The sequence below is a fragment of the Molothrus ater genome, chromosome 13 (assembly GCF_012460135.2).
Source record: "Molothrus ater isolate BHLD 08-10-18 breed brown headed cowbird chromosome 13, BPBGC_Mater_1.1, whole genome shotgun sequence".
Lineage (NCBI taxonomy): Eukaryota > Metazoa > Chordata > Aves > Passeriformes > Icteridae > Molothrus > Molothrus ater.
The window spans coordinates 9927807-9954439 of NC_050490.2; the positions used below are offsets into that span (position 1 = coordinate 9927807).

General features: G+C 38.4%; 1 protein-coding gene across 1 annotated transcript in view; it reads right to left on the minus strand.

The window, feature by feature from the left end:
* FBN1 (fibrillin 1) overlaps window positions 1-26633 on the minus strand; it is a 144920-nt gene that overhangs the window by 98756 nt on the left and 19531 nt on the right. Inside the window, 2 exon segments of the mRNA XM_036389524.2 lie at window positions 22399-22494; window positions 24000-24095. Of these exon segments, the coding sequence (XP_036245417.1) occupies window positions 22399-22494; window positions 24000-24095 (192 nt within the window).

Below are 26633 nucleotides of genomic sequence, written 5' to 3' on the forward strand. Positions count from 1 at the left end.
ACACTGAAAGGCCAGTTGATAAATGCATCCAATCACAACACACTTTTCTTTCCACACAGACCATTTCCTTAAATAATTACTCACTGTTAAGCACTCCCTGTCCTCTCTTCCCCCCAGCCAGACACCATTACTCACCCCAGTCAAATCCCAATGTGTCATCATTGGAAAGTACATGGCAAAGATATCAGAGGGTGTTCAGAAGGAAAGAAAACAAAACTCTGTAAATATTTAAAAACTTATTTCCTATGATGTCTGACACTTCTTACCAACGAGGTTTGGTAGGTTTGGACGTGGTATGTGAAGAAATTATCACCATGCCACTTCTGTCTGCTCCCTTCCAGTGCCAGAGATGGTTTCACATATAAGCAAGACCATTTCCCAGCTGCTCCAGTGCACAGCACAGCACTGAGCTCAAATAGCTGAGATTTAACACTGGCTAGTGCTAAGATGTCACTGGAACTAGGGACTCAGAGTGCAACCATTCAAGCACTGCTCCTGGCAGGGATCTAAACCTGGCAGCAGAAATGTCTCAAACTACTACAGCTGTGCTGTGGACAGATCACAGCTCCAACTTGCTTCTCATTATTTTCACAAGAGTAAAAAATATCCAAGGAAGCATATCTAACACTGGTACCATAACTCTTTATTCTGTATTAGGCAGCCAAAAAGTTAGTTACTGCCTCATATAACCCAACTCCAGGAATATTACCCTTTAATTCATTAATGTGATGACCCCATTTCTTCATGTCTTCCTCACCTTTGCTTGCTGCAAATTGTTCTCATATATTGACTTGCTGGCACACTTCAGCTTAAATTTATTTTCCATTCTGTAAGCTGCTTCACAAATCCATTTCTGCACAGATGATCTGTTTAACACGTCTATCTAGCAAATATTATCTAGTCTTCCTAGGATACTGGTTAAAGAACTTTGAATTAATAGCTTACTAATAATATGAGACTAACATTATCACTTACATTTGATGCACAGAAAAATTCAGGCTGACTATTTTATAAAGTATGTTGGCAATCTATTTTCCAGAACAAATATACAACTATTTTTATGCCAATTTTGTTCTTGCAGCTGACCCAGTTCTCAAAGTCTGTAGCTGAAAAGTAAAAACATTACAGTAATAAAATAAAAAAATACTGTTCAAAAATTATTATTACAGAATTGGAGTGATTTGTTGCACACATTTTAATCCAACATGCAGACTAAGCATTTCACCAAAATCAAAGCCTTAGCTCTGTTGTTCCCAATTATGTGCAGCAGCAATCCAAATACAGAAAATTGTTACCACATTTTATTCTTTTCCGTGATGAAGAAAACAGTAAGCAATGCAGCTAAATGTAGAATAACTTCTCATTTCTGAAGTCAGTTACCTGACAAACTCTAGCCTACCCTACTTTGCTATATAAGCTGCAAAGGACCATGTCTTTGCAGATTTTAATTTGTCCAATATCTTTCACAGGCTAGCAACAATTAAATGAAATTCTGACTTTATTTTCATCTCCCTTTCTGGTAAAAAGTAACTAGCTTTGGTGACATATTTATTGTCAAGACCAGATGATTATTAAGGAGAATGGATTCTACTATAGAACTTTGCACTTAAAAAGAACGAGTTGACTGAAGTTTATCGCTATTTTTTCAAAAGTGTTCTTAGGAGTGCCATGTTATAGAAACTCTCTTTACATACCACTAAATATTAGCCATTAACTGGCATGGTAAAGACAAAGCTAGTAGATAAGCTCTGGGTATTTTTTTTTTCTCTTTGGCTTCAAAAGACACTGACTAAAGTAACTAAGACTATCCAAACTTAGTGCAAACTATTTAAAAAAAATAAAACCTAATGACTTACAGAATATTACATAGAGAGGCATCCAAAGAGAGGGAAAATGCTTTCAGACAATGCAATGTACAATTTGAAGAGAGACTGCTCACATTTACAAAGGAGATAAAGTGGTATAATACACTAGAAGTAACCTTTTCTAAAATGTAAATAGTCCTCTGCCGTGCCATGAAACAAAATGTAATTACAGAGCACCAGAACGGAACTCAGTCCAGAACTGAAAGATGGTTATAAATAAAAAGGGGAGATGGGAGGGAGAGAGGGAACTGATTTGCAGTGCTCAAGCTCAGTGAAACACAGCAGGAGCAAACATACGGCAGGAATGAAGTCGACTTGCTTTCAGTGTAGGAAGGCATTAAGTGTAATAATGCTGGTTTGAGTGTTGCAATGAAATGTTAATGATACATGCACAAATAGCTTTTTTGGTCCTAACAGAACCTTGAACTTCTGGCAGCTCTTTAACAAGGTGATTAGAACATTCAGTATCTTTTACTCCTTTATAACAGGAATCATCAAACTTGTCTGAAGCAAGCTCCCTCTTTCCCATAATCCAAAAAGACCAGCACTGCTGAGAAATTATAACGGTGGAAACCTTCCACTGGATGAAAGGAAGGGACAAACAGATTGTATCCCTGTAAAGACTCTTCTCCACATGGCAGACAGCTCCCTGGCCAAATTTCTTCAACCAGACACTCACTCAGGTTTTTGTATTCTCATATATATGCATTTTTGTGATATGATCTTAATGATGACAGACTTGATATGATGTGAATAATTTTTTTTTTACTAGTCTAAAGACTTTGGAAAAACTAATACTATTCTTCTTGTGTAAGGTTGTAACATAGAGTTTTATATTTTATACAGCCAGCTAAAAAGACATGAAAAATACTTGGAAAACAGTGACAACACAGACTATTTGATTTTTACAGAAATATTTTAACAATTATTTCACTTCATGGTTGCACAATAACCCACCAAAAATCTCAGGAAGCATTAAAAATGTAAGTCATAACATACAAGAATTGCTTCAGACACTAATACCTCACCTCTAACTCCATGGTGAAACACATCAACTACCTAATTGAAATACCATTCAACCCTCTGTGTTACAGGATCAGATTCCTTCCTCAATGAAACTGTGGCATCACTCTGTGTGTACACCAGTGTAATCATGACCAGAATCTGGATCATTTTGCATAACCACATATATGGGATTTGCATTAAGACTGTGGTCCAAAAATAAACACAGCAATAACATGCACTATTTAACTCTGAATAAGCCTGAGATGTCTCTGTTGAAATGTTACAGAATACATACCATAACTCTAGCATTATCACATGTATTCAATTTCTATTACTAGAAGTAATAGTAATTGAATACATGTATATAGTAATACAAGAAGGCAAATGATCCAATCTTGACTCCCCAGTTTTCAACTAAGCAAGTGTAATTTTATTAACTACATATTATACCCACCAATACAAAGTACATGAGATGCTAATACATGTGCTTCATTACTCATATAATTGTTTAGTGCCTTAATCTAAGATTACAGAAAATATTTATAACAATTGTCAATTAAACTCTTTGTAAAACCACATCAAAAGTCTGATTTTCCCAAGCAGTGAGGGAGTACAGAATAATAATATCTTAAAATGGGAAGGATGGTGATGGGGAGGGATATTAATCTACAGACAATTCTCAAACTGAGGGCTGAGCTCTCTTCTTACTTGCAAGCAGCCAGAGAGAAAAGCAAAAGGTCTCTACTGACTCCCATTAATGATGTAATGAAGAGCACTTTTTGGTTCTTTAACTTAAGTTAGTAATTAGTCATGAAGAAATGCAAGTTTTACTAAAAGGCTTTGAATTACCATGAATACTCCAGATAAATATTGGAAAGGTTTCACACATTTACTGAAAGTGTAAGCAACTCCACGTTCTTAGCATATTGTTTAACACTTTTTAAGATATTAATAGCAGCTGTGCTGATGCCTTTGGCCTTTTCTCACTCATCACACTTGCTCTGTATACACTATTTTAGTCTAACAGATATTGCAAATCTATTTTTACCTCAGCACTGGAAACTGGCATCTCTTCTACTTGTTGAAGGGAATGTCAGGTCCTAAGTTTTCATTTGCCTCCACATGTGGGACAAATCATTAAAACTTGTAAACAGTCACCAGCCTGAGTGTCTTCAACAGGAACATTCAAGATCTAGGACTACGATCCTAGCACTTTTTTCTTTCCTGTCTGTTAGATAGAATGCTTGGTTTTGTGGGTGCCCAGCCATGACATGCAGCATGCAGCCCAGGTTCCAGTTACAAGGGAAAGACTCACTGACTTTGATGAGAGAACAATCATTCAGTGGGGGAATCCCATTGTCTCTGACTGCATGAACACTCCCTCACATAGAAAGCAGCCAGTGTTTGGGGGGGCATTGGGGAAGAGAGACCCAGCCAGCTTCAGAGGCCTCTTGTCAATAGCTGGGCCACAGTGGTTCAGCCAAAAGTGAGACATTCCAGTAGTATTTTACTAATTATGTACTTACAAGGAATAGCATCAGAATCCTGGAAACTGCCATGTGTACTGAATGGTCCATTCCACTGATCACCATTTTGAATAATTTCTCATTTATTTTGGAAAACAGTGTTTCTCTCACCTTCATGGTGCATAAATCCCATCAAAGCTGATGGGTTTTTTTCCCATGACAATCACTGAAACTTATCTGTGTAAATGCACACAACATCTGGGATTAATGGTTTCAAATAATGGAGGTCCTGAAGTGGCCCAGAAGGGTTCAGCAAACAAGCCAGGTGTCTGTGAATAACCAATCATCAGTGTACTGAGGGGAACAAACAAGCTCTGGCCTGTTCTTAGTAGACTACCACACACTAATGCTGATTTCAAGCCCAAAATGGGAGATCCCACTTGAAGAAGGGGGATGGTTCCATATGTACACATATTCACTCACACTTGCACTTCTTTTATCCTTCTCCATTCAGGGTACAGATTCAAGCTGAAGTTTTGTTACACTCTGGCTACACAGAGATGCTCCAAAAGATAAGCAAATACTCAACATAATAGGAATCACTCAGATTTAGGTCAGCAAACTGCAAGCCTCACTAACTCCCAACACAGGAATACTTAACCTTTGCATAACACTGGAGCGTTAGCCTGTCATGCGAGCCCAGCCTCCCTCTCTGAGCTTACAGCACACGGTGCAGTGCCCTGCACAGCCTGGCCGAGCCACACATCACTGCTAATGCATCCTGATGGATGAGCAGCACCAGAACCTAAAACACATGAAAATCAGAGAGCCACAAACAACAGAAGCCCTTTAAACACATTTTCCATTCGTAAAAAAACCCTTAAAATGCATTGAACTTAAGTATAGTCCTTATAAATTTAACTATGTTATTTATTGATAAAATAGTAATTTATGTAAATTTTACAAAGCCCTTACAGGCTTTGCTTCTGTTTACAGATAAAAGTATCCGCAGAAACTGCTGCTGATCCAGATGCCTGTCTAATACATAATACTTCACAGCCTTGCAAAATGCTGTGTATTAAAGGTTGGAAACTGCTTTTTGGCCTACTTTCTACACTGACATACTGAAAAGGAGGGAGAGTCTTGTGGTTGAGACACTTGGCTGGGACTGGGATGACCTGAGTTCAGTTTCAGACTCTGCTGCAGACTCCCAGTACATCCTTACACAAGTGACTTAATCTCCCTGCAAATTAGCTCCCCACATGGAACATGGGGCTGCCAATATTTCTGGATGCTGGTGGGGCTTTTTCCTATTTAGACTACACAGGCTTTGGGATGCAGACTTGTGTGTTTTCTGAATGATAAAGGGAGCCTCAAGCTGAGTTCAGGCCTCTTGGAATTACTCTAATAAAATGAGAAAAGATCTTTCATGTAAAGTTTTTTGTGTTTTGATTCTTTAACGTTTTATGGTGGTTGGGTTTGGGGTTTTTTCTTTTTTGGAGAAGGGATGGTTGTGGTGTTTTATGGGGGTTTTTAATGTTCAATTAATTGTCAGTTTCCAGTAAAAGACGAGGAATTTGCTCCTGAGATTTTCTGTACTGGGTGAGTGCAACAGCAGCAGAACACATTCCACAGAGGAACTCATGCACAATCAATTAGGTCGTCTAATTAATTTTCCAACTCAATAGATGCTATGAACTTTTTTTCTTCAGAAATATATCTACACACATGTGTAAAAGCAACCCAAAAACTTTTAAAGGGAGAGGAGAAGGACTGATAATATTCACTTGAAAGGAATAGGCTGCTACATGGGAGCAATGTTCTCTCACATGGAATTCATATTTCTGTCATGAAGGGAGAAAACACATATGGGGGGCATAAGACTATTTTCCCATTGACAAGGTTATGTAGTTACCATTAGGGACTGACTTGTTAATCAGTATTTAGAGTAATTTATGATATTAGGTTACCCCATAACTAGGGAGAATAAAAACATGTGGAGAGAAAAAGACACATTTTAAAAATAGGTTTGAATCAAATAGGGACAAAAAATGTTGATATTTACAGGGGGTTTGACCACATATTACATCAGATGTGCTACAGCATCTAACAACAGGTATCTGTTTCTCTAGTCCTAACTCAGCTAAAACTTCAATCAGCATCACTGTACCTGAATAAGGACTCTGGATCAAAGACTGAAAGAAGCAGAAGAAAAACGGCCAGGCCAATTTTTTGCCTTCTCTCACAGAGTTTTACAGCAGCAAATTTTCAACTGCCATGAATTTTCTCTGCACTTCCTTTCCCATCATTGTGATCACCCTCAAGTCCTTATTCCACAATAACATAATGAAGTGTTTGTGGGACCAGAGTTATAATTGTGATGTCTGGATTAAAACAGTGAGCTGTGACATTTCTAAGAGTCCTAAGGGAGATGACAGTGAATTATAGAGAATACACAGACACTTGATAGTCCACAATCATGGGAAAAAAGGCACAGAAGCACAATAAAGTGCTTCAGTTGGGGTTTTACTATGGGTGTTTCTATGGAAGCATAGACTAGATTTATAAAGAACTTATAAAAATATCCAAAGCAAATAAAAGGTGATAAACATTACAGTTTCTCCAACCTGTAAGACAATTCAGTGTTCTGTTAGTAACTGTTTCAAACAATGCGGCTGCTAGATCAGATGAACAGACAGGGGAGAGAGCAAGCTCTGGAAAAGATACATACTGCTTGTAGGTAGGGAAAGCCAGAGCAAAAAGCCTTCAGGGAACAAGTGTGAAGGAAACAAGGATACAAAGAAGCAAAACAGCAAAAGAGCAGAGGGACGAAAAACAGGAAGGCAGCAAAGACGGGATGGATCAAAGCAAATCTAAGAATGAGTGGGAGGCACAGAGACAAGGAGAGATAAACAGTGGGAGCCAGCAGACACCATGTGTGAGAAGGGGAGAAAAGGGAATGGGCGGGAAGGAAAAGGCTGGCCAGCCCCAGAGCTTCACCAGATCACCAGGAGAGGGAAGTTTGCCAGGACAGGCCGGCCAACTACCTGGGTAAAAATGAAGGCCAGAGAGTCAACTAGCAAAGAGCAGCCAGGCAGCCAAAGCCATCCAGGAGAGGAATCTGTGTATGGAACAGGGTGGGCACAATCCCAGCTGCACCCAGGAGCTGGGTGAGCCCAGCAAGCACCACACAGGGGAATGGGCAGGAGCAGCTCCAAGAACAGCAGTGAGCAAGAAGCAAAAAGATGCCTGAGAACATCCCAGCAATAGAGTGAGCATCTCACTGACACATCTGGCTATGCACTCTGAAATACTATCCACTAGGATCGTTGGGTGGCCAAATATGAATAAACAATGACTACACAAATTGCAGCTATTAACCATCCCTTTTCCCAAAAGGCATTTTCCTCCCATTTGTAGGGCTGATATCCATATTTGCTTTCTGTTTTGATACTTTCAAGATGACAAAGTAAAAATTATGTACCCCAATATTATTTATATAGTTAAATGTCATAATCCTAAATCAAGAAAAAAACCACCAGGCCAGGGATAAGTAAGAATATGAGATAAAAAAGGTGTTACAAACCACATGAAGAATGGCCTAATCTTGCAGTGACAACATACTGCTTATCTCTTCAGTTAGGCAGCTCCTATCCATCCATCTCAAAGAAATAAAATTAACTATACTGAATAAGAAAAACATTGAAAGGTGTTACTAAAGGATTTCTACTAGATAGTAAAAACTTGTGCTGTCTTCTGAAAGATTTTTACACTAAAAGAACAATAATTGAACAATTGAGTGGATTAGAATAAACCATGACAAGGTCTAACTGTTCCTATCTTCAGAGCTAAAATTTATTCTTTAAAAAAAGCAGTAAGGTGTGTGTACGTATGTATATGTGTATATATATATATTATTTCTGACAAGAACAAGTTTCATTTCACAGACTGTTAAGTGCATCCTGTTCATTTTTTTCTCCCCAACATTTCTCCCCAACATTTACCTGGTGTAAATCAGCATCATAAAAAGCAGGTACTTAAATTAATGGGTGATCCTGTCAAGGAATCAGGACTCAGAGAAAGAACAGAAGTGAAGTAATCCAGGTGTGGGTAGTGTCTCAACGTTTACCTTACCTTCTGGATATAGGACCTTCTCCACACCACCAAAACTCCTGAAGATGTTTTTCCTTTTAACTTCACTGGGCTTTGAATGAAGTATCAAGCCATCAGGAAGCCAGTGATCCATTAAACTCCCTTACCCTCAAACCAAAAGAGATTCACAGCTGAGACAGATGATATTCTAGGTAGTAAAAGTCAAATTCTGCCTGGGACCAAGTGCAAGAGAGCAGCACATGCCAGGCAGCACCCTGGGGTTCCCACAGCTGTAAGAGGAGGGAGGGGTAGGGAAGCAGGAGGGAAGAGGGAGCTTCCTTCTATGGCTGGGGAACAGTGAGGAGCTAGGAGGGGGAAGCACACAGAGTGCAGCATAATGCAGTTTAAAGTTCCTCTGGTACCTGCCTAAGCTGCAAGGTTTAGCAATTGCAGTGCCAATATAAATTTGTACCTAAAAATATAGGAAATATTTTCTTTAATTTTTACTAGAATGGGTACATTTAACAATCCAGGTGGTCATCAATACATATGTGATTCACTTCCAGCAACGTTAGTGGAACAACAGACTGTTCTGTGGGGTGTCTAAAGTTTCAGCTCTTGTAAACCAGCACTGTGGGAAAACTTTTAGGTGGCTTTAAAAAAATTCTTGTAAAACAGTAGAAAGCTCATAATTTAAGACAGTTCAGTGAAGAGAAAACTTCCTCCTGATAATCAGAAACATTTTGCACTACATCCAAAAGGCAAGTAGGACTTCCTCCAGGAATAATGTCTTTTATCCACATCATTCTTTGTCAGGAAAGTGTCTGAATATCTGTTTTAATAATTAAGTTTCAGGTTTCAACTACACTTGTGATAAATAATATTCACAGGAGAAAAATGTTTTTAGAGCATCAAATAGTTTAGTCTTATAAAATAAAATAAGCTTGTGGTGGTTAAACTACCCTACATAAGAACATTTTATTAGTGTGTGAATATACTATAAGCTTAAGTTATAAAGATATTTAGCCCACATGTTTGAAATGAGATAACCACTGGATTGGAACTCTTGCCTGGCAGCATGCTGATCTCTTTCTTCCTCCCATTTCATTTAATTAGCGACTTGAAATTGGATAAGCAACTTTTAAACAGCTGATTAAAATCCCTGTTCACAGAAATTATCTTGGTTATTTTTCACATGAGCATCAGGCTGCTCCTCTGCAGGGCAGTAATTCTGCTGTGACCTCATTCCACTTTGGAAAAGGTGTGGAGAATCACTGGCACCTTGGGTACTGCATCTGCATCAACATCCCCCACTTCAAACCACACAGAATACTGACCACTTGAATAAAAACAACAAACATAAAAAAGACGCAAGGACATCACCTCAGCAAAAAAAGAAAGTCCAAAACTCTTCTACATCTGCTCAAATTTGAACATAACCTAAATCCTCCTAAAACACAAACATCTCCTTTAGCTTTAAAAGAGCTACTTAGGCTTCATCAGAGACTATTGGAAGACACATATACAAACTTGTCTAGGTGTTAATCAATGTTCATTAACATACTTGATTCTAAAAGTGCTTTAGAAATGAAAATATCACATGAAAGACTCTGTATGTGGCACATAAGCCCAAAAGGAAAAGAACAGTTTATTATAAAACTGAAAGAGGCTGTACTGATTTTCTTTGCTATTTACTCTACTAGAGTATTTCTCACTCATCATCTTGAAATCCCTAGTTGCAGTTAAATAAATACCATTCCATATAATGGTATTTTCTATCCACTATAACCACAATCTTCACTAAACATATTAATATTTGTGGCTTATGCATTTAAGCACTTTTAACTTTTATCCAAAATTACTGATTGATATTATTGTGTGGTAGCACAGCATAGATCTAATTGCTTTCTCAATAGCATTATTGAAATCTGGCTGACAAGATTTGATCAGGTCTCTCTGACTCCTGATTCAAAGGCCACTTAGGTCTTTGGGCTTCCTTTGATTTTTCAAGAGCGACCGTGAATTTTTCATCCAGGCTTCACCTCTCTGAACAATATCAAGACTTTTACCTTTAGGTTTAAAGTATTGCCTGAATGTCTGAATATAAAACTAATGTATAGGCACAAGTAAGTGAGTGTGTGTGTGTGTGTGTGTGTGTGTGTGTGTGAAATGCAGGTATAACCTACCCTCTGGACATAGCAAAACAGGCTGTAGAATAAACACAAGCCATTCCCTGCAGGGTTCTGGCAATAGTTTACACTAAGTGGCAAATCATTACTGCTTTAGATATTTCTTAAAATTCCAGTCATCTTGAACTCTTCTGGTATTTCCTGGGGTGCAATGGGCAGTTGCCTAGAAATTTTGTATGTGGTATTTGATGCCAAATCACTGTGTAACATCTTATAAGATTACGTAAGTATTTATTAACAAAGAATAAAAGTTATATATGCATATGCACAAACCCCATTGAATTTGTTTAAATAACTTCAGACACTAAAAAACTCAATTCTCATATCAAGAATTCCTTCAGCAGACAAACACGAAGCAGTCTCTCAGTAGTGAGAGATGTTAAAAGGAGCTCCTGTAAGCTGCACTCCAGACAACTCCCACTGAAGTGTCAAAACTACCTTAAATCTTCTCAGTAAGTCTCTCCTCCATTATGCTGAATTCAAAGGAAGAGTATTTATTCATTCATTTATTTCAAAGAGGACCAGGATACCAGTCCTAATATATCTGGGGGATAGTCGAATCATGGATGCAAAGGCCTGCTGCTGCTGCAGAGTAACAAAGAGAAATTCCTCCCAGCTTGAACTGAAACGGACATCAACAAGGCAGACTGCAGGAAGTTGTTATTTCTGCTCAAAATTCTAAACAGCTGTTTTCAAGGCAGATTAAAAGATTTTTCAATGTTTGGATTCAACTCAAGAGCTTTATCTAATGCATACTTTGTATTTGAGTATTTGTTGAATTAGAAATTTAATAGAGCAGCTGAGTATTTTAAAATCTTTTGGAAGATGTGAAAAAGGGATGTGAACTCTAGCACACCCTGTAAAACATAAATTTCTTACCAAAAGAATATGTTATTCATGTGCTCTGTACATTAGGTCAATTATTACTCACTTTCTTTGGAGAACCACCAAGTGCCTCCACCCTTTATAACAGAGCACTGTAATCAACTGTAGTAAGAATAGCAGAATTATTTTAATACACACCGGTGGCTCAGGCCTGAGCTCAAGAAGGCTTGAACAGTAAGAGACTAAGAAGGATTTGCCATCATCTTTCCTTTATAAGAGGGAAAGAAATTAATGTTTCCTTGTACACCTCTGTAAATAATTTCAATTGCACATAAATAGGGAACAATTTATAAAAAGGAATGCTTTAAATTTGGCTTCCAATTTAAACACTTCTGTTATTTATTGACAAATTCCATAAACAATCTGATACCAAAACTTCTTCCACAGCACGTCTTTCATTTCCGCTAACCCAATTTAACCTCTCATCTTCCTTGCACTCAGCAGCTGTACAAAGCACTTTTTTTGTACTGACATCAGCAAGTGACTGAAGGGTTAGTGCTAGATTTAAAATGCCTTCTAAAACCACGACATTTTCTATTGAATTTGGAACCAAGTTTGATATAACTTGTACTGTTATTTTAATATAGTATCACCTTTCATTAAACCATATCTTGTTGGGTTCCTGCTGGGACCTGAGAACTGAAATAGCACAAGGTTTAATGCATGGCACTTCATTTTGTCCAGCCTGGCTCAGGCCAAGAGAAGCAGTTCAAATTATTTAGATAACCACACAGATTAAATACCCAGCAAGATAACTTGCTAAGTCATTCATCATTTGCCATTCCTGGCCTGTGCTTGTGTCTAGCAATGTTTTCACTAGAAGAGCCATTCAGATGAATGGAATGCACATCTCCACTCAGTCTCCCCTGCCCAAGCAGCAGTCTAAAAACGTCTCGACCTGCCTCCAATGCTCTTTTCCCCAGATATGTGAAAACTGCCTAGATCCTCTCTGCCATCATCTTCTTGCCTATCTTCCCTTCTCACCTGTATCTCTTGCCTTTGCTTTATGAGCCCTATAACTTGACCAAATTTTAGTGTATTAAAACATTATCGTCTCCTTACTTCAATCCCTCAAAAAGTTCACAAATCATCCTCTTACTACTCTTTAACCCCTCAGTTCAAGAACCAAGTAGCTGGAATTAGTTCACACCACAGGGTGTAATTCAATTTCAGACGTAATATCTGCATCATTAAGCTGTATCTTACCTGAAAGGTTATTGGAACCTAAGTAACTTAACATCAACTCTCCTTTCACAGATTCCTTTCACAGAGGTGGATCACTCACTCTTTTCTCACTGCAGATCTTTTGGCCTTTGAAGCCTGTGGCTTGGAAGTAATTTTTGACCCTGTGGCTTCTTCTGGAGTCTGTATTAATCCAACTGTAAAGCTGCCATACTTGCATTTTACAAACCTCTCCAAGTTACCACCCATACTGTCCCACCAGGACATGGAGATTCTCATAAAGGCTTTCATCATATCCCAGCAGGACAATTAGACTTCACTGCTTGCTGGTTTTACTATTACTTCTTTTAAACATTTCAAGTCCAAGTAGTGTTCTGTCACTGTACTGCTCAACTGAGCTAAGACATCTGGACAATGCAGACAAGAGACCAGTCCAGTGGCCCTTGAAGAAACAGTTCAAGGTGTGTCTCACTTTAAGAGTCACCTTAATTGCACTTTAAAGAAAGTGCACAGCATGCTTTTTCCACTGCATGTTTATCACTTTTTTCTTGCTGTAGTTCTCAGAAACATAAGCAAACAGGAGCTGTTGAGGTCCTAAAACCCTCCATCACTGAGGTACCCAGCTGCTTCCTAAATCAGGTGAAATTAGCAAGTACCTAATAGGTCTCCCCATCTTTTTGCATTAAGTGACAAGCAAGTAACTACAATTAGTGTCAAGTGCAAACAGGAAAACTCTCCTGACAGTGTGTCTGTAGTTATTAGTATTACTTGGATTTAAAACCATTCCCTATTCCACACCCCATGAACCACTGTAGTTTTGTCAGCTTATTCTTCATTTTTAAACTAACTGTTCCATTTTTAAAATTTTATTAGGCAAGTACATTAGATGTCATCAGCATAATATGTGCTTTCATTTCACAGCACTCAATCAATCACTGCCACAGGAAAAACACTCTCTGGATAACAGAACACAAAAATAAGGAAAAAAAAACCACAGAAGATCCAGAATTATGAGCACTTAGACAATGTTAGCACTGAACCTTCATTAAATAGCTAATAGGTCTGAATGGTACAGCTGGAGGTGTACAAATCACAGACTAAAACATATTTTAGCACATTTTCCACAGTCCTGGGCAATCTGCTCCAACTGATCCTGTTTGAGCAGGGGAGTTGGACTAGGTAATCTAAAGAGGTCCCTTCCACCCTAAGCAATTCTGTAAGCTAAAATACAGTTAGAAATTACCTTCTCTCCCTTTAAATCTTACAGTTCTATTTTTAAAAGAATGTAAATGCATTGTTTGATAGGCAGGAGTTGCCCCACTAGCCAGCAGATATGCATTTTGTTGTGCTGCCTGTTTTTGCTAGAGATAAACTGCTTTTCCAAACTTTGCTGAAAATTCAGATATCAATAGATTCAATGGAGCAATTGTAAGTAATGGGACCGAGATAAAAGGACCTAGAGCAAAAGCTGAGGGTTTAATCTTGAGACCAAAGAGTACTATGAGGTCCCTGTGCATACAGAAATAAGGAAAATGGTAAATCTTGTAAAATATCACTGAACTTATGACCACTGCTGCAATGCCAGCAAGGACACCTCTGCCTTGGTCCCATGCTGTGTGCAGTGGTGCAGGATGAAGGCATCAGCCACCACCTCCCCAAGGAGGCAACAACTGTGAGCATACAGGTTTCTCCTCAGCTCCTGCTTCCCTATGACTGTCAGCACCTCTGTGTCAGAAGAAAAAGCTCTAGAGGGTCACAGAAGAGCATTCATTCCAAGGAGTAAGGAGCAAATGGGGACAGCACTGAACACCTGGCAATCACTGGGTAAATTTTGCAAAAAACATAAACATTGAGGACAGGATCATTATAAAACATAACTGAGATCACTCGGTAAGCCAGGCTTACTCGAGGAAATGCTTTTTAAAAATTGAGGCACACACTAAGTTAAACATTCAGGGACAAGTAAAACAGTGCAGAGACCACTCTTTCAGAATGGGAGACCTATAATCTGAATTACACCACCATGGAAAGAAATGAAGGCTAAAGCACAGCAGACTCAGTTCCATTAACTTACCTGTGCTAGCTTAGTTTGGGTAACGCCTGTAACAGATACAAAGTAAATATAAAAGACCACAGTCAAAACTCAGGTGCTTGAAAAGGTTCACATTTCTTAAAATATAAACCCACATGTATATATGTGTAAATACATATGCACTTTTAATAGCTTTCATGCTTTTTAAAATTACATATCCATAGCCTTTGCATGCTTAGCTACAGTAAAGGGAAATACTGAATCTTGGTTTCTTTACGTAGCAAAATTCCACCTTTTTTTCCAAAAGAAGTTTCTTCTGGATAAAGAGTGCAAAGCCAAGCTCTGTTTTACAGCAGAGCAGAATTTGGAGAGTGGTATTTCTCTCAGGGCTCCTTTCTTTTCAGACCTTATTTAGGCCTCTTTTCTTTTCCTACAGCATTTCTCTAAAGTGCCAAACTGTACAAGCTATCATAAAAAAATATATATAAAAACTACTCAGTCATTATTCATGAACCTCTCAAGGGCAACTGGAAGTGAGAATGTGCCTGTCCTTACAGCTGCTCTTAGGTAGTTGTTTCCCACAATTTTTTGCAGCTTTTATGCTGATACAGGGTAGATCTCTTTCTAAATCTAACAGTTTACTTTAGCAAAGTCTTGTTTTTACAGAGATTTCAACAGCTCTGTTACAAATATGTAGCAAAAAATCTTACATGTGTCAAAACAGTTACACTGACCACTTTGAGCACCTTGTTTAAGATGCATTTTCATTAGCATTTTGCAGCTGACCTACATAAAAGAATTGTTTTACTTGGAAATGCCTTCATCAGTTTATCCTTTCATTAGGTTAGATCTATGTTTTAAAAGAGGTTTCTTTTCTTTTTTAGGGCTGGCCATCTAAAAAGTTTTAGATCTCTTGTAAAAACAAAGAAAAAAAAGTAAATCACAAACTCAACTGAGGCATCATGCATACTGATACTTGCTTCTGTGGCAACTCTAACAAAAATTCTCAGCTTACCAGCCCAAGAAGAAAAAAAGCTATGAATGGGTGATTTAGAAGGAGAACATTTGTTTTCACTGTAACAAAGGAGAGGATTTCAGGTAGCGGTGCTTTCTTCTATCAAAGTATGTTGCAGCCCAGAGAAGGAGTAATTTTCTCCATAAACAGCTAACTAGGCATTGTTAGGTAAGTTCTCAGCTGCATTTACTCATTCCCTATATTATGTCCGACTCTGGGAGTCACCATTTCAAAGGCACTTTTTCTTTGGAAAGTTCCATGAGAAATCAATTGTGGCCAGCTATTTTATTTTTTACAAGTTTTGGCTGAAATTAGAAAAATGGGCCTGGTAAAATGGTTCTAAGAGGGGAACATGAGCCCTAAGATACACATTCTGAATTTCTCAAATGTAACACCATGCTGCAATGACAACCAATATCAATAAAAGCTGATTCAATCTTTCAACACACATATACACAAAAAAAAAATTACTCTTGTGATACAACACATGAGAGGGATTCTTTCCAATTCTCCCTGGAACACTGCAGAGCACAGCTCTGGCAGTGAAGGCCAGTCAGGGAAGCTACAGCTTTCCACTGTCTGCACTGTGTATATAGAAGCTATAGCTGTATGATCTGCATGCAACATCCCATAATCTCTCCGTGTAGGTAACTTCTACAAAGCCTCTCCTCCACTGGCCTCCACTCCTCATTTCTCAAGGCACTACAAGGCAGACAGCAAGAACCACGTGCAGGCAAAGCCAGCACAAGGTCCAGCCCGGCTGCAGCGAGAGCTGAACCCAATTTTTTGCACAGCAAACAGGAGCCAGAAGCTGCCAGCAAAGCTGGAGGCAGGAGTCAGGTTCAACAACAAAGCTGTTTGCAGTACCAGAAGAATGATCTAGTGACTCTCCTGTGAGTCCTTTCAATGTCCTACATACAAGAAGCAAATCTTACAGATTAGAACAATGCAGCTATTTCATTCAAATGTTTTGATGATAATTTATACCAAATATAGGCTCCACATTTTTGATTAAGTTTGTATGCATCTCCACTGCTACAACTAAAATCAAAACAAAGTCCAAACAATACTTTACTGCACATCTAAAGGTCAGTGTCCTTAGCAGCCAATCAAGAAAGCATGGAAATATAAAAAGGTCTGCCAAATAGCTGAATGAAAACTTTAGATTTGCTTGACTGAAACCAAAACTCAATTTGGAACAAAATGTAAATGTTCAGCTTCGTGTACAAAAGTTGGAGCCCTCACATGTCACAAGAGACCTAAGCCATATGTACTTAATCATTTATGGATCTTGATTAAGCTTATAAGCATATATCTGAAGAAACATTTTAAAACTGGCTATATGATATTTTAAGACACACAAAGCATAGAGCAAGCAACACAAGACCAGTTATGGGGTGAATATGCAAGGACCAGAACAATGCATAAAATCCTTCCTATACATAAGATCCCTAAAAATGCTTTTTGGCATCAAATAACAGACTGATCTGAGTCCTGAGTTCTGATCCAGAGATCTATTGATTATATTGCTAAGTATTACAAACCACCTAAATCACACACAATCATTCTGTAGAGGCTGACTTCTCGACCATAAAGCTGCAGCTTCAATTTTAAAAATTAAAAAACTCATCCAGTTATCTCAACCTCTTTTTTAGAAAAGATAACTCAATGGAATTTTTATTCTAAAACTGAAAGACATCAAGGGTAACAACATATACTGAAATTATTTTAAAGTCAGTAAAACATCACTCTGTGACTAAATAGATTGATCTTCAGTCTGAAGCCATTTTTCATAACTTTTCAGGGGGGAAAAATGTGTGCAAGAGTCCTTATTGCAGGCCATCAAGTTTAGCCATCCTTCAGTTTGCTGCTATAACACTGTACATGCATGCATTCATGTTACAGGGCTGCAGAAACTACATGTCTATGTCAACAGATGTGTTTCTTGGAAGAAAACAACAGAAATCAAGTTTATTCAAATGTTTGCCAGCTACCATATGCTGCAATACTACTTTAAATGCAACATAAGGCTTTGGGAACATACTTTTACTGCTATCTACACTTTGTTATTTACTTTCCATTTAGACTAAATACCAGAGACGGGGCACACTAAGGGGTGCAGTGTCCTCTTTGTAAAAACATTCTACCCGTTGTAGTATTTAGAAAGAAAAAAAATATACAGGGCCCTACATTACTCTTGACCACTTTCAGCGGCTGCACTTTCATAGGGAGGCTCCGGGAAAGATATTTTTACATATGGCATTAATTCTGGGAACTTTTAATAATGGCCAAATATAATTAAAAATTATGCAAAAATTCCTGCCATGAAGAGAGCAGTACAGAAACGACTCTGTTTGAAGAAAAAGCAATCGTTTGCTCATATTCTGAGTCATAAAAAAACAAAACACACGTGGTACGTTTTTAATATTTGAACTACATCAGGCCCAATTCTGCTCCTATGTGAAGTGAGTGGCAAAACTCCAGAATGCAGCAGGATTGAGCCCCTGATGTTGTCACAAGCATTCAAATAAACAAACAGGTCTGTAACACATTCTAAGCTTCCACTGTGTTCCTCTAAATGAATCCAGACAGAAAAAGAAAAGCACATTTCATTGCATTTCTGCAATACAAGGATAACAACAATGTACAACCTTCTATTATATAGAACTCACCCTCTTAAAGTACTATCACCCAAATGTCTAAAGAGAAACAGTTTCAAAGAGTCAAGAAAACCTTTGTGCACAAAGTTGTAGACAGCTCTACCAAATCTGGTTTTTGATCTTCCTGAGCTCCTAACATCAATTTTTCTCTGGACTCTCATAAAGTGCAAGATACAGGGATGTTTTCACACAACCCAAACGTGGGCATCTCCCACAGCCAGCTAAATCCTCTAGGCTCTTTTACAGACAATAGCAACAGCTGTCAATGTTCTGAATCATCCTCAGGGGAACATAAGCAAAGTCTCTGCTCTCAGTCTCTTCAGCAACTCTAAAAGAAACTGCTGAGTCTGTAACTCACTCAAGTTATTCAGCACTAACAGTAAAATGGCATAAGGATGGCATCCAGTTTTTAACCAGTGGGAGAAATTTTGCTTCGTCCACATCTTCATTTTCTGCTATCTCTGATTTCATAAATAATACGATTACTGATAAACTAAAAGCTGAGTGCATCTCTCAGATCTTAACTAACTCTGAAAGCTTGGGCCAAAATCCAGCAAGGCCCTTAAGCACTTGCATAATTCTAAGCATATTGACATCTTGGGTTTGAACTTAAAGGCATCTCAAAGCTCATCACTGGACCAACGCCAAAGAACTCAGCACCTTCCTAAAAGCAGTCCCTGAAGTTCAATTTTTAACTGAGGCCATATCTGTGAAATATTTTCCTTCTTGGGCTATGTATTTTAAATGTGTCTTAAATGGCTGTAGGAAGCATTCCCAACTCCACTACACTTTTACTGTTGAGTTTATGTCAAGTCCACCTTTTTGAACACTATTGCACAGAAAAGCCAGGTCTGTTGTTTGATGACACAGCTGCATATACTTGACAGTATGTCCAAGCAGCTTCTGCTACTCTGGAAAGGAGCCAAACACCACACACAACAGCTCAGGAGTTAATGATGCATGTGCACCATGATAAAGTTATTGATCCAGCTCTGGTGAAGCCTGTCTCACCAGTGGCATGGCATACACTCCCAGGACATGGAGAGGAGCTCCACTGATAAAAGTGAATCTCAGAACTCCTTATGCTCCTGTTCATAGTGTTTTACACTAAGATTAACATTTCCAAGACACACAAAAAGGCAATTTGTGTGCCAAAATGGTCCAAGGCCAGCTGCTACCCTCTCAAAGAATGACTGAATAAATACATAGAAATACTCATGCCACAAATGTGATGGTGTTTGTTACACTTTGAAAGCAGTGGGTCTTTCACCAGATAAAGCCCTTGACCTACACAGAAGTCTTGTCTTCGTTAACAATCCCATGGTCGACATTTACTGAGGTAATGTATGGAAAAACTACTTAAAACAGAAGACACTGTTACAGAACAGAACTACACAACTTGTCTCTGTAGCTAAGAAACTGGATTTAATTTTGTTCCAAGCACCTGCAACATTTTAAATGCTTTCCCTATCAGATTATTAGAATAACCCCACGTGTTTGGTTGCCTCGACATTGTTTTATTCAAGTCAGTTCTAAGTTATGACATATGCAGCACAGGCTGGAATATTCTTTGGTGTGTGACATATGTGCCACAAACACTCTTTGACTGTTACTGTTAGTTGATGCTTGTAGAGAAAAGCACTGGGTGATACAGAGCAGTAAATTACTTCCATAACTGTTAGCTTGTGGGATGGCATAACCTAGAAGTCAAATCACAGCCAAACAGATGGAGAATGTGTATGCCACAAAACTGTATCACTGCACATTACGTTTATATCCAGAAATGGTGTTTGCAAAACAATCTGCTTCTCCTGCTTCTGCCAGAAATGGCATAGCTTAAGACACCATTTCTCTTGAGTATTTTCCTTCCCCCCCCCCCCCACCCCTGACTCCATGCACAGAGATGCTTTGGTTTTGTTTTGTTTCCTCTCCTCTTTCTTTTCTTTCTAATAAACACACCATTTTACTCTACAAGGCATGAATCTTGTCAATTTTCTGGCTAACATCCATTCACATGTACATCAGAAGCCCACCAGGGAGTGTCAAAGTCACAGAACTTTCCAAAGCTAGATTCAAAATATGGACCTCTTACTTAGCTGACAGCTGTGTAAAATCATATGCAGCCAGACAACTCCCCAGTGACCACACAGGTGCATGTGCTGAACAAGGCAAGTTATTCTAAGACCAAGATTAGTTTATACTTGAAAAGTTATCTTCAGAAAAAGTTTTTCTCATGGCATAATGTGATTCTGAGACCAAAAACCACCACACCCTTTTTAGAGGAGGGGAACATATTAGCTCAGCTAGGTAGAGAGACTGCAGAAAATCTGTGAAAGCAGCCAAATTTCAGAGGTTTTCTGGGAAGATATGACAACCATTTGGCCTCAACACAGCAAGCAAGCATTAACCAGGAATACTACAGCTCATTAATGTCTATTTTCTCTTTTATTGATAACTATAAAATCAAACACGTGTTTTAAGTAAAAAACTGCCTGTGGACAAGGCATGTAAGTTACAAATTTCCACCTCAATTGTGCTCAATAGCATGCATGTAATTTCAGGACAGCTTGACTTGGCTCAAATGGCTCTGTGCCACCAGTTTCTCACTCCACCCACCACCAGGAAGGAGCCCTGAGAGACAGGACTGAAGCTGTTACCAGGATTCAGCCTAGAAACTTGCCCTAATGATGTGGAGTCAAACTGGTCTCAGATCAGGCAACACAGAAATAGCACTGAACAATCTTCTTCTGAAATTTCACTTGACACTCCTCACCAGACTGAAGGCTCAAAAACTTCACCCATGAAGAACAAGGAGTAACTGCTTGCAATTCCAAGTCTTTGCAGTAATATTCTGTGAATTCTCACCTACAAGCATTTGTTCTCTCCAAAATTAGGAACTTTTCAACCTAATTGCCCATTCTCTTACTCCTCTCCAGCAGTGAGATCCCATGATTCAGAACTGAGCTACTTTTCAGTCCTTGGAAAAATCTCACCATTGGTTTCTACTACTTTTATAACATCTGAGTGGACAACTGGCATGACTTTACCCAGTGCCAACACAGCAATTTTATCTGCTGTAGGAAGTGTTGGAAATACCTGATTCATCAGTTTAAGCACAGGAAAAAAAAACTTTTGGTCCCCTCAGAGTTGTTGTTTTGTATCACCCACCTAGGCTGCCACATAAAAAAAGCCAACTGCTACTCCTCCAGGTGCAGCACTGACAGCAGAGATCATCTGACACACTCATCGACAGAAATTTCATGTGCCAAGCACATCCTCTACATAGAAGCCCAAAATCAGATTATTAATGTCTATTCTGCCCCAGGTTCATAGAGAGGTAACACAACCTATTCTATGAATAGAATGTATGAGTTTCCAACTACACAGACCAATTGCTCTGACAAGTGAAAATATTTTATTTGCATTTTTATAAAACTCAACAGGATTATACCTAAACATTGTCCACTGCTCACAAATGAAATGTTAAGTTGGTTTAATAACCCTGAAAAAAATCCACAGACCATATAAGGTAGTTGGTATCACTGTGTTTTCATTTGAAAATTATCAATATGGATATGCAACTAAAAAGCTAAATTAAAAACAATAAATCTGTACAAAATGGAAAAGAGAATTGAAGAAACTCTGCAAAAGAAAGCATAACAAAGACAGAGGCAAGATGCTACTTACGTATATTAAATCCAAAGACCTTTTCTGATGACTTAGAAACCGAAATTTGAACAAAAGCACACAAACACTTTCCTTTGCCACTTCTTCCACTGGAGGGTTTTCATCACAAAGTAAACAGCTACGTCTGTGTTTTATCCTGGCCTCTATCCTTATGAAGTTCACATATTTCTAAAAATGCTACTTATAATTTATTTTCTGTCTTGAGACCAACAAAAACAAACACAACTAATTCAGCCACAGAATACAATAGGTAATGGCCCAACAGCCCTGCTGCTGGAAGTGCAGGAACATAATTCCTGCCACTGGTTTAGGGCACGTACCTCTCTCACACTGGGGTCCAGTAAAGCCATAGGTGCAGGCACAGCGGTTCGGAGCTACGCATCTCCCTCCATTGAGACATCCATTTTCACAGACAGCTGCATCAAAGGGAAGGCAAGAGTAATCTTTATTGAGCTGTTTTCAGAAAGACATGAAGCTACGTACTTGGCCAACTTAGGTAAACTGGTAAAAATGGTAAACAGACCAAATTCTTTTCCTAGAATCTACTCCCTGACCTTTTACTACTTCCTGGCCTCATTAGTACTGTGAGCTCATCTCTTCAGTGGAGCATAACACACATACAGGAACAACCACAGCTTTTCTGACCTCTCAGAGCCTTTCCCTTTGGGATAGCCGGACAATCCCGTAACTTCAAAACAATATCTTTCAAACTTGTAACAAACAAACACTGATAGAGATTGCAGATAGAAGATGGAGAGGAATATTTCATCTCTAAATCCTCAAATGTGTTTGTTCCTTCTGTAATAATCCAGTATTAAAAGGATGTTTGCTGGTGTTAAATAAATAAGGCTATTAACTAGGATAGCAAAATTTAATCAATATCTATTCCATGTTAATTCAAGATACTCTTCCTCTGTATCATGTTGTCACTAGCTTCAGAAGTCAATTTTTTATTAATAAACTCCAAAAGAAATTCTTCTCAGATATAATTAGAAAATACAACATGCACATGAAAAAGGAGATTTTAAATACAATTTCATGTTCATTGAGTAATGTTATTCTTTGTTCCGTTTCACATTCACTTCAGTAGAAAGAAGATTTCCATTTATCCTCTTTTATCCACTTGATATTTCACAGTGAAGGCAGAAATACAATTCTTAATCCTTTCACCATGTGATCCTCCTCCAGATTATTAGGGTAAATTCCTGGTCCCACTGAAGTTCATGTAAAGTGTGCCATTGATTTTGACAGAGCACAAAAGGTTTTCATTAAAGGAGCTAAACACATTTTCTGTGTCAGACCAATATTTCACTAGATAGCAACGTGACAGCCTTGGTTAAAAGCAGTGTCTACATCCTTATTTGAGTTACTTCACAGCATTCCAGCCAAGAACAAGAGAGCACCAGAGTCAGTTTGGGAGAGATTTCAAGCAGCACATCCAGGATTGCTTTTGACTAAGGACTGATTGAGGAAATAAAAAAATCTGTCAATCAACTCTAATAAGACAACATCAAAATTTCTAAAGCATATTAGCTAAGTCTGATGCAAACACTGTAATGAAAACAAGACTTTTTATCAAGAATACTAATTTTATCTATAAAATGAAAACTGAATCCCATGTAAAATTTAGATGTATGACCCACTGCTCTAGTGGGGAAGAAATCCTGGAGGTCAATGGGAATTATGGCAGTTATAGGATCAAGTTATATCCAATTATTATGAAGTCACATGGTGTTTTTAATAGTCTTGATCAGTAAGAATTCACTCAGCATTCATTACAAAGACATGTATTTTTCTGTAAAATTTCACTATACCTGATCAAAAACAAGCTCAACAGCAGCTGAAGTTTAGTGCAAAAGAGTGTCCAATCCACACCCCCAGAACCACATAAGAGTATCTACATTCCTGGGAGTGTACTTACGCTGCCCACAGTGAGTTCCTGTGTATCCCTTCTGACAGAGGCAATGGTCATCACTGCAGCTACCTCCGTTCATGCACCGGATGTTACAGTGTTGGACTTGAAAAGAAAAAGATTTTCCTCAGTTAAATCAAACCAAACTTTACATTAAAAACCCTAATTTTAGCTATAAAATGAAAACTGAATCTGTGTCAGAAACACCTGACTGTTTGCTAAAGGTAAACATTTACTTTTACTTTTTTTTTTAGGGATTGACTCTGTGAACCAGAAAGTTTTAGAAGTCAAGAATGGACATTTTATGACAGATATGGAAAATGGCACTACAGAACACAATATAGATTCACAGTTCCTAAGGATTATAGGATATGGTGCAAGAATTTGATGAACCCTCTCATTCAAATGAAGTCAAAGGCATTTCATATGAGCATAAATCCTCAACATTTCTTTCCTAGTTTGCAATTATGAGAAAAAGCCTTCAATAAGGGAAAAGTACTAAACTTCTGGCAGACAGCATCATTAGAAAGGGAGCCTTATCATCTGGGAAGTGGGGGAGGGAAGTATTGAAGGGAAGCATGTAAGGAAGCTCCTGCAGACAGCCCTGTTCTGCTAACACATGCAACACCAGAAGCTGACCTGGCCAAGCAGGATTTCTGGCATAAAAAGGAGAAATAACAGAGTGATTTCTTTCTGTATGCCAACTGTGGGCTCACCTCACCAGTAGAGCTGCTGTGCTTGGGAGCTGCAGAGCTCACAGACAGCCCTTCCCCAGAGCCAACAACCTTCCCTCCCAAGGGCAGAGGCAGGGGAGCAGCAGCACTCTCTCCTCAGCTGCAACCCCATCCCTTATAATGGTTAACAGGCAGCTTAAGCCTCATGCCAGTAAAACATCATGTCTCTGAGTAATTCTTTTAGTAATAAGGGCAAACATATTTCTTAACTAGATGTTGGGAGCAACTGAAAGTATGTCAGGCTCCTCATAAGACAGAGAGAAGTGGGCAGATCTCCCAACAAAGTGAAGTCCTTACAGGTCCTGCTGTCCAACACAGCTGGGAACTGGGGCCTGCCCTCCAGTAAGCAGCTGGGAAATGGTTTTCCTCCTAACAGGAGCCACATGAAAGGCTCCTCCCCAGATAGGATTACAGTCTGATCAGCCTTTCAGTAGATTTTGATGGAGCACTGGATACCTGCACCATGCTGTCTGAAATGCTCAGGACTGAAAATGGAAATTGCATGTCCGACAGAGCCTGGCAACTGTTAGCTGCAAACATCGAATTTTTCATCTCACGCAAAACTCTTAGGCATCATTTGGCTTTTAACAGTTCAGAAGTATGTGAACAGATTTTTTTTTTTTATTTTCAAGCAGAAATAATAATTTTAACTGTACTGCCTTCTATAACAATATGATTCCACAAAACAGAAGTAAAACATAAAACTGGAGAAAGAATTGAAAGCAATCTAGCATTTAAAACACTAGTAACCTTAATTCTTCAATTATAAAAGCAAAACCTGTGTATTACATTTCTTATGCGTCAAGTAGTTATTATACATCTTTGTTCTGCTTTGGATGTACTTCAGTACTTCAGGCAACAAAAATGTACTAACATTCCTCAATAAAAAGTAAAATTGTCTGCAAATACAGAGTGAATATCTGGTGAAAATTTTTGGATAATGTCCTAAGTAGGTCAGAGAAAGGTGTACAGTTACTTTAAAATGTGTAGTTCAACTAGTTTTATACAATCTTAGAAAAACAGAGGGGATTACAAAAAGCATAGGAAATGATATCATCTGTCAAGCAGGGAAGGAACTTAAAAACCACAAACTGATTTCAATTAGAGCAAGCTATGCCAAGAGCTAATTTCCATTCCCACATGAAGACCAAAGCCATTTAAGTAGTTTGAGCTACATTTGAGATTAAAAGGTTAACAGTAGCTTAAATGATGATTTTCATATTATCTGTTCATGTATAAATGAAGTATATTTCCTCATTTTGGGATATACACACAAAGTTTCCATAACTTGTCTTACTGCTTCTTAAAATAACTTTTTCAAGGTAAAATACTTCTTCCTCCTTTAAAAACTAAAATCATTATGGGAGACTGCTGGGACACCCAGTCATCCTTACTAAAATGAGCCATTTAAAGCAGTGAGCTTTCTTGCCTATTACCAGGCAAGAGGACCACTGACATAGTCAGTAAACTAATTACTTATTTTCTGCCCTCTTTTGTGGGAATGTTGGAAAGAGTACTTCCAAAATCATACAAACTATTCTGTAATATTATCCTTCCAAAAGTTTACAGACACACATTCAAAGGCTGTCTGGAGCTCAGATGATGATTTTAAAAATGCATTTTTGAAAACTAGCATATTAATGCGGGTCCAGGTTCTCTTTTCTCAGCTATATCAACAACTCCATTAATGTCAGTGGAGATATTCCGGTAAATGAAATAACCTGTTCCAAGATACCACACTGACACAGACTCAAAGAAAAAGCACAGGAATTACCATAAGGCTGGTAAATCAGTGCATATAGCTTTGCCTTATCTTGGCACGCACAGGAAATGTTAACATCCATAAATGGTTGCTTTTAATCAATTATTGTTCTTTTTCACATCCAATTTGTAAACAGTCTGCGGTGGA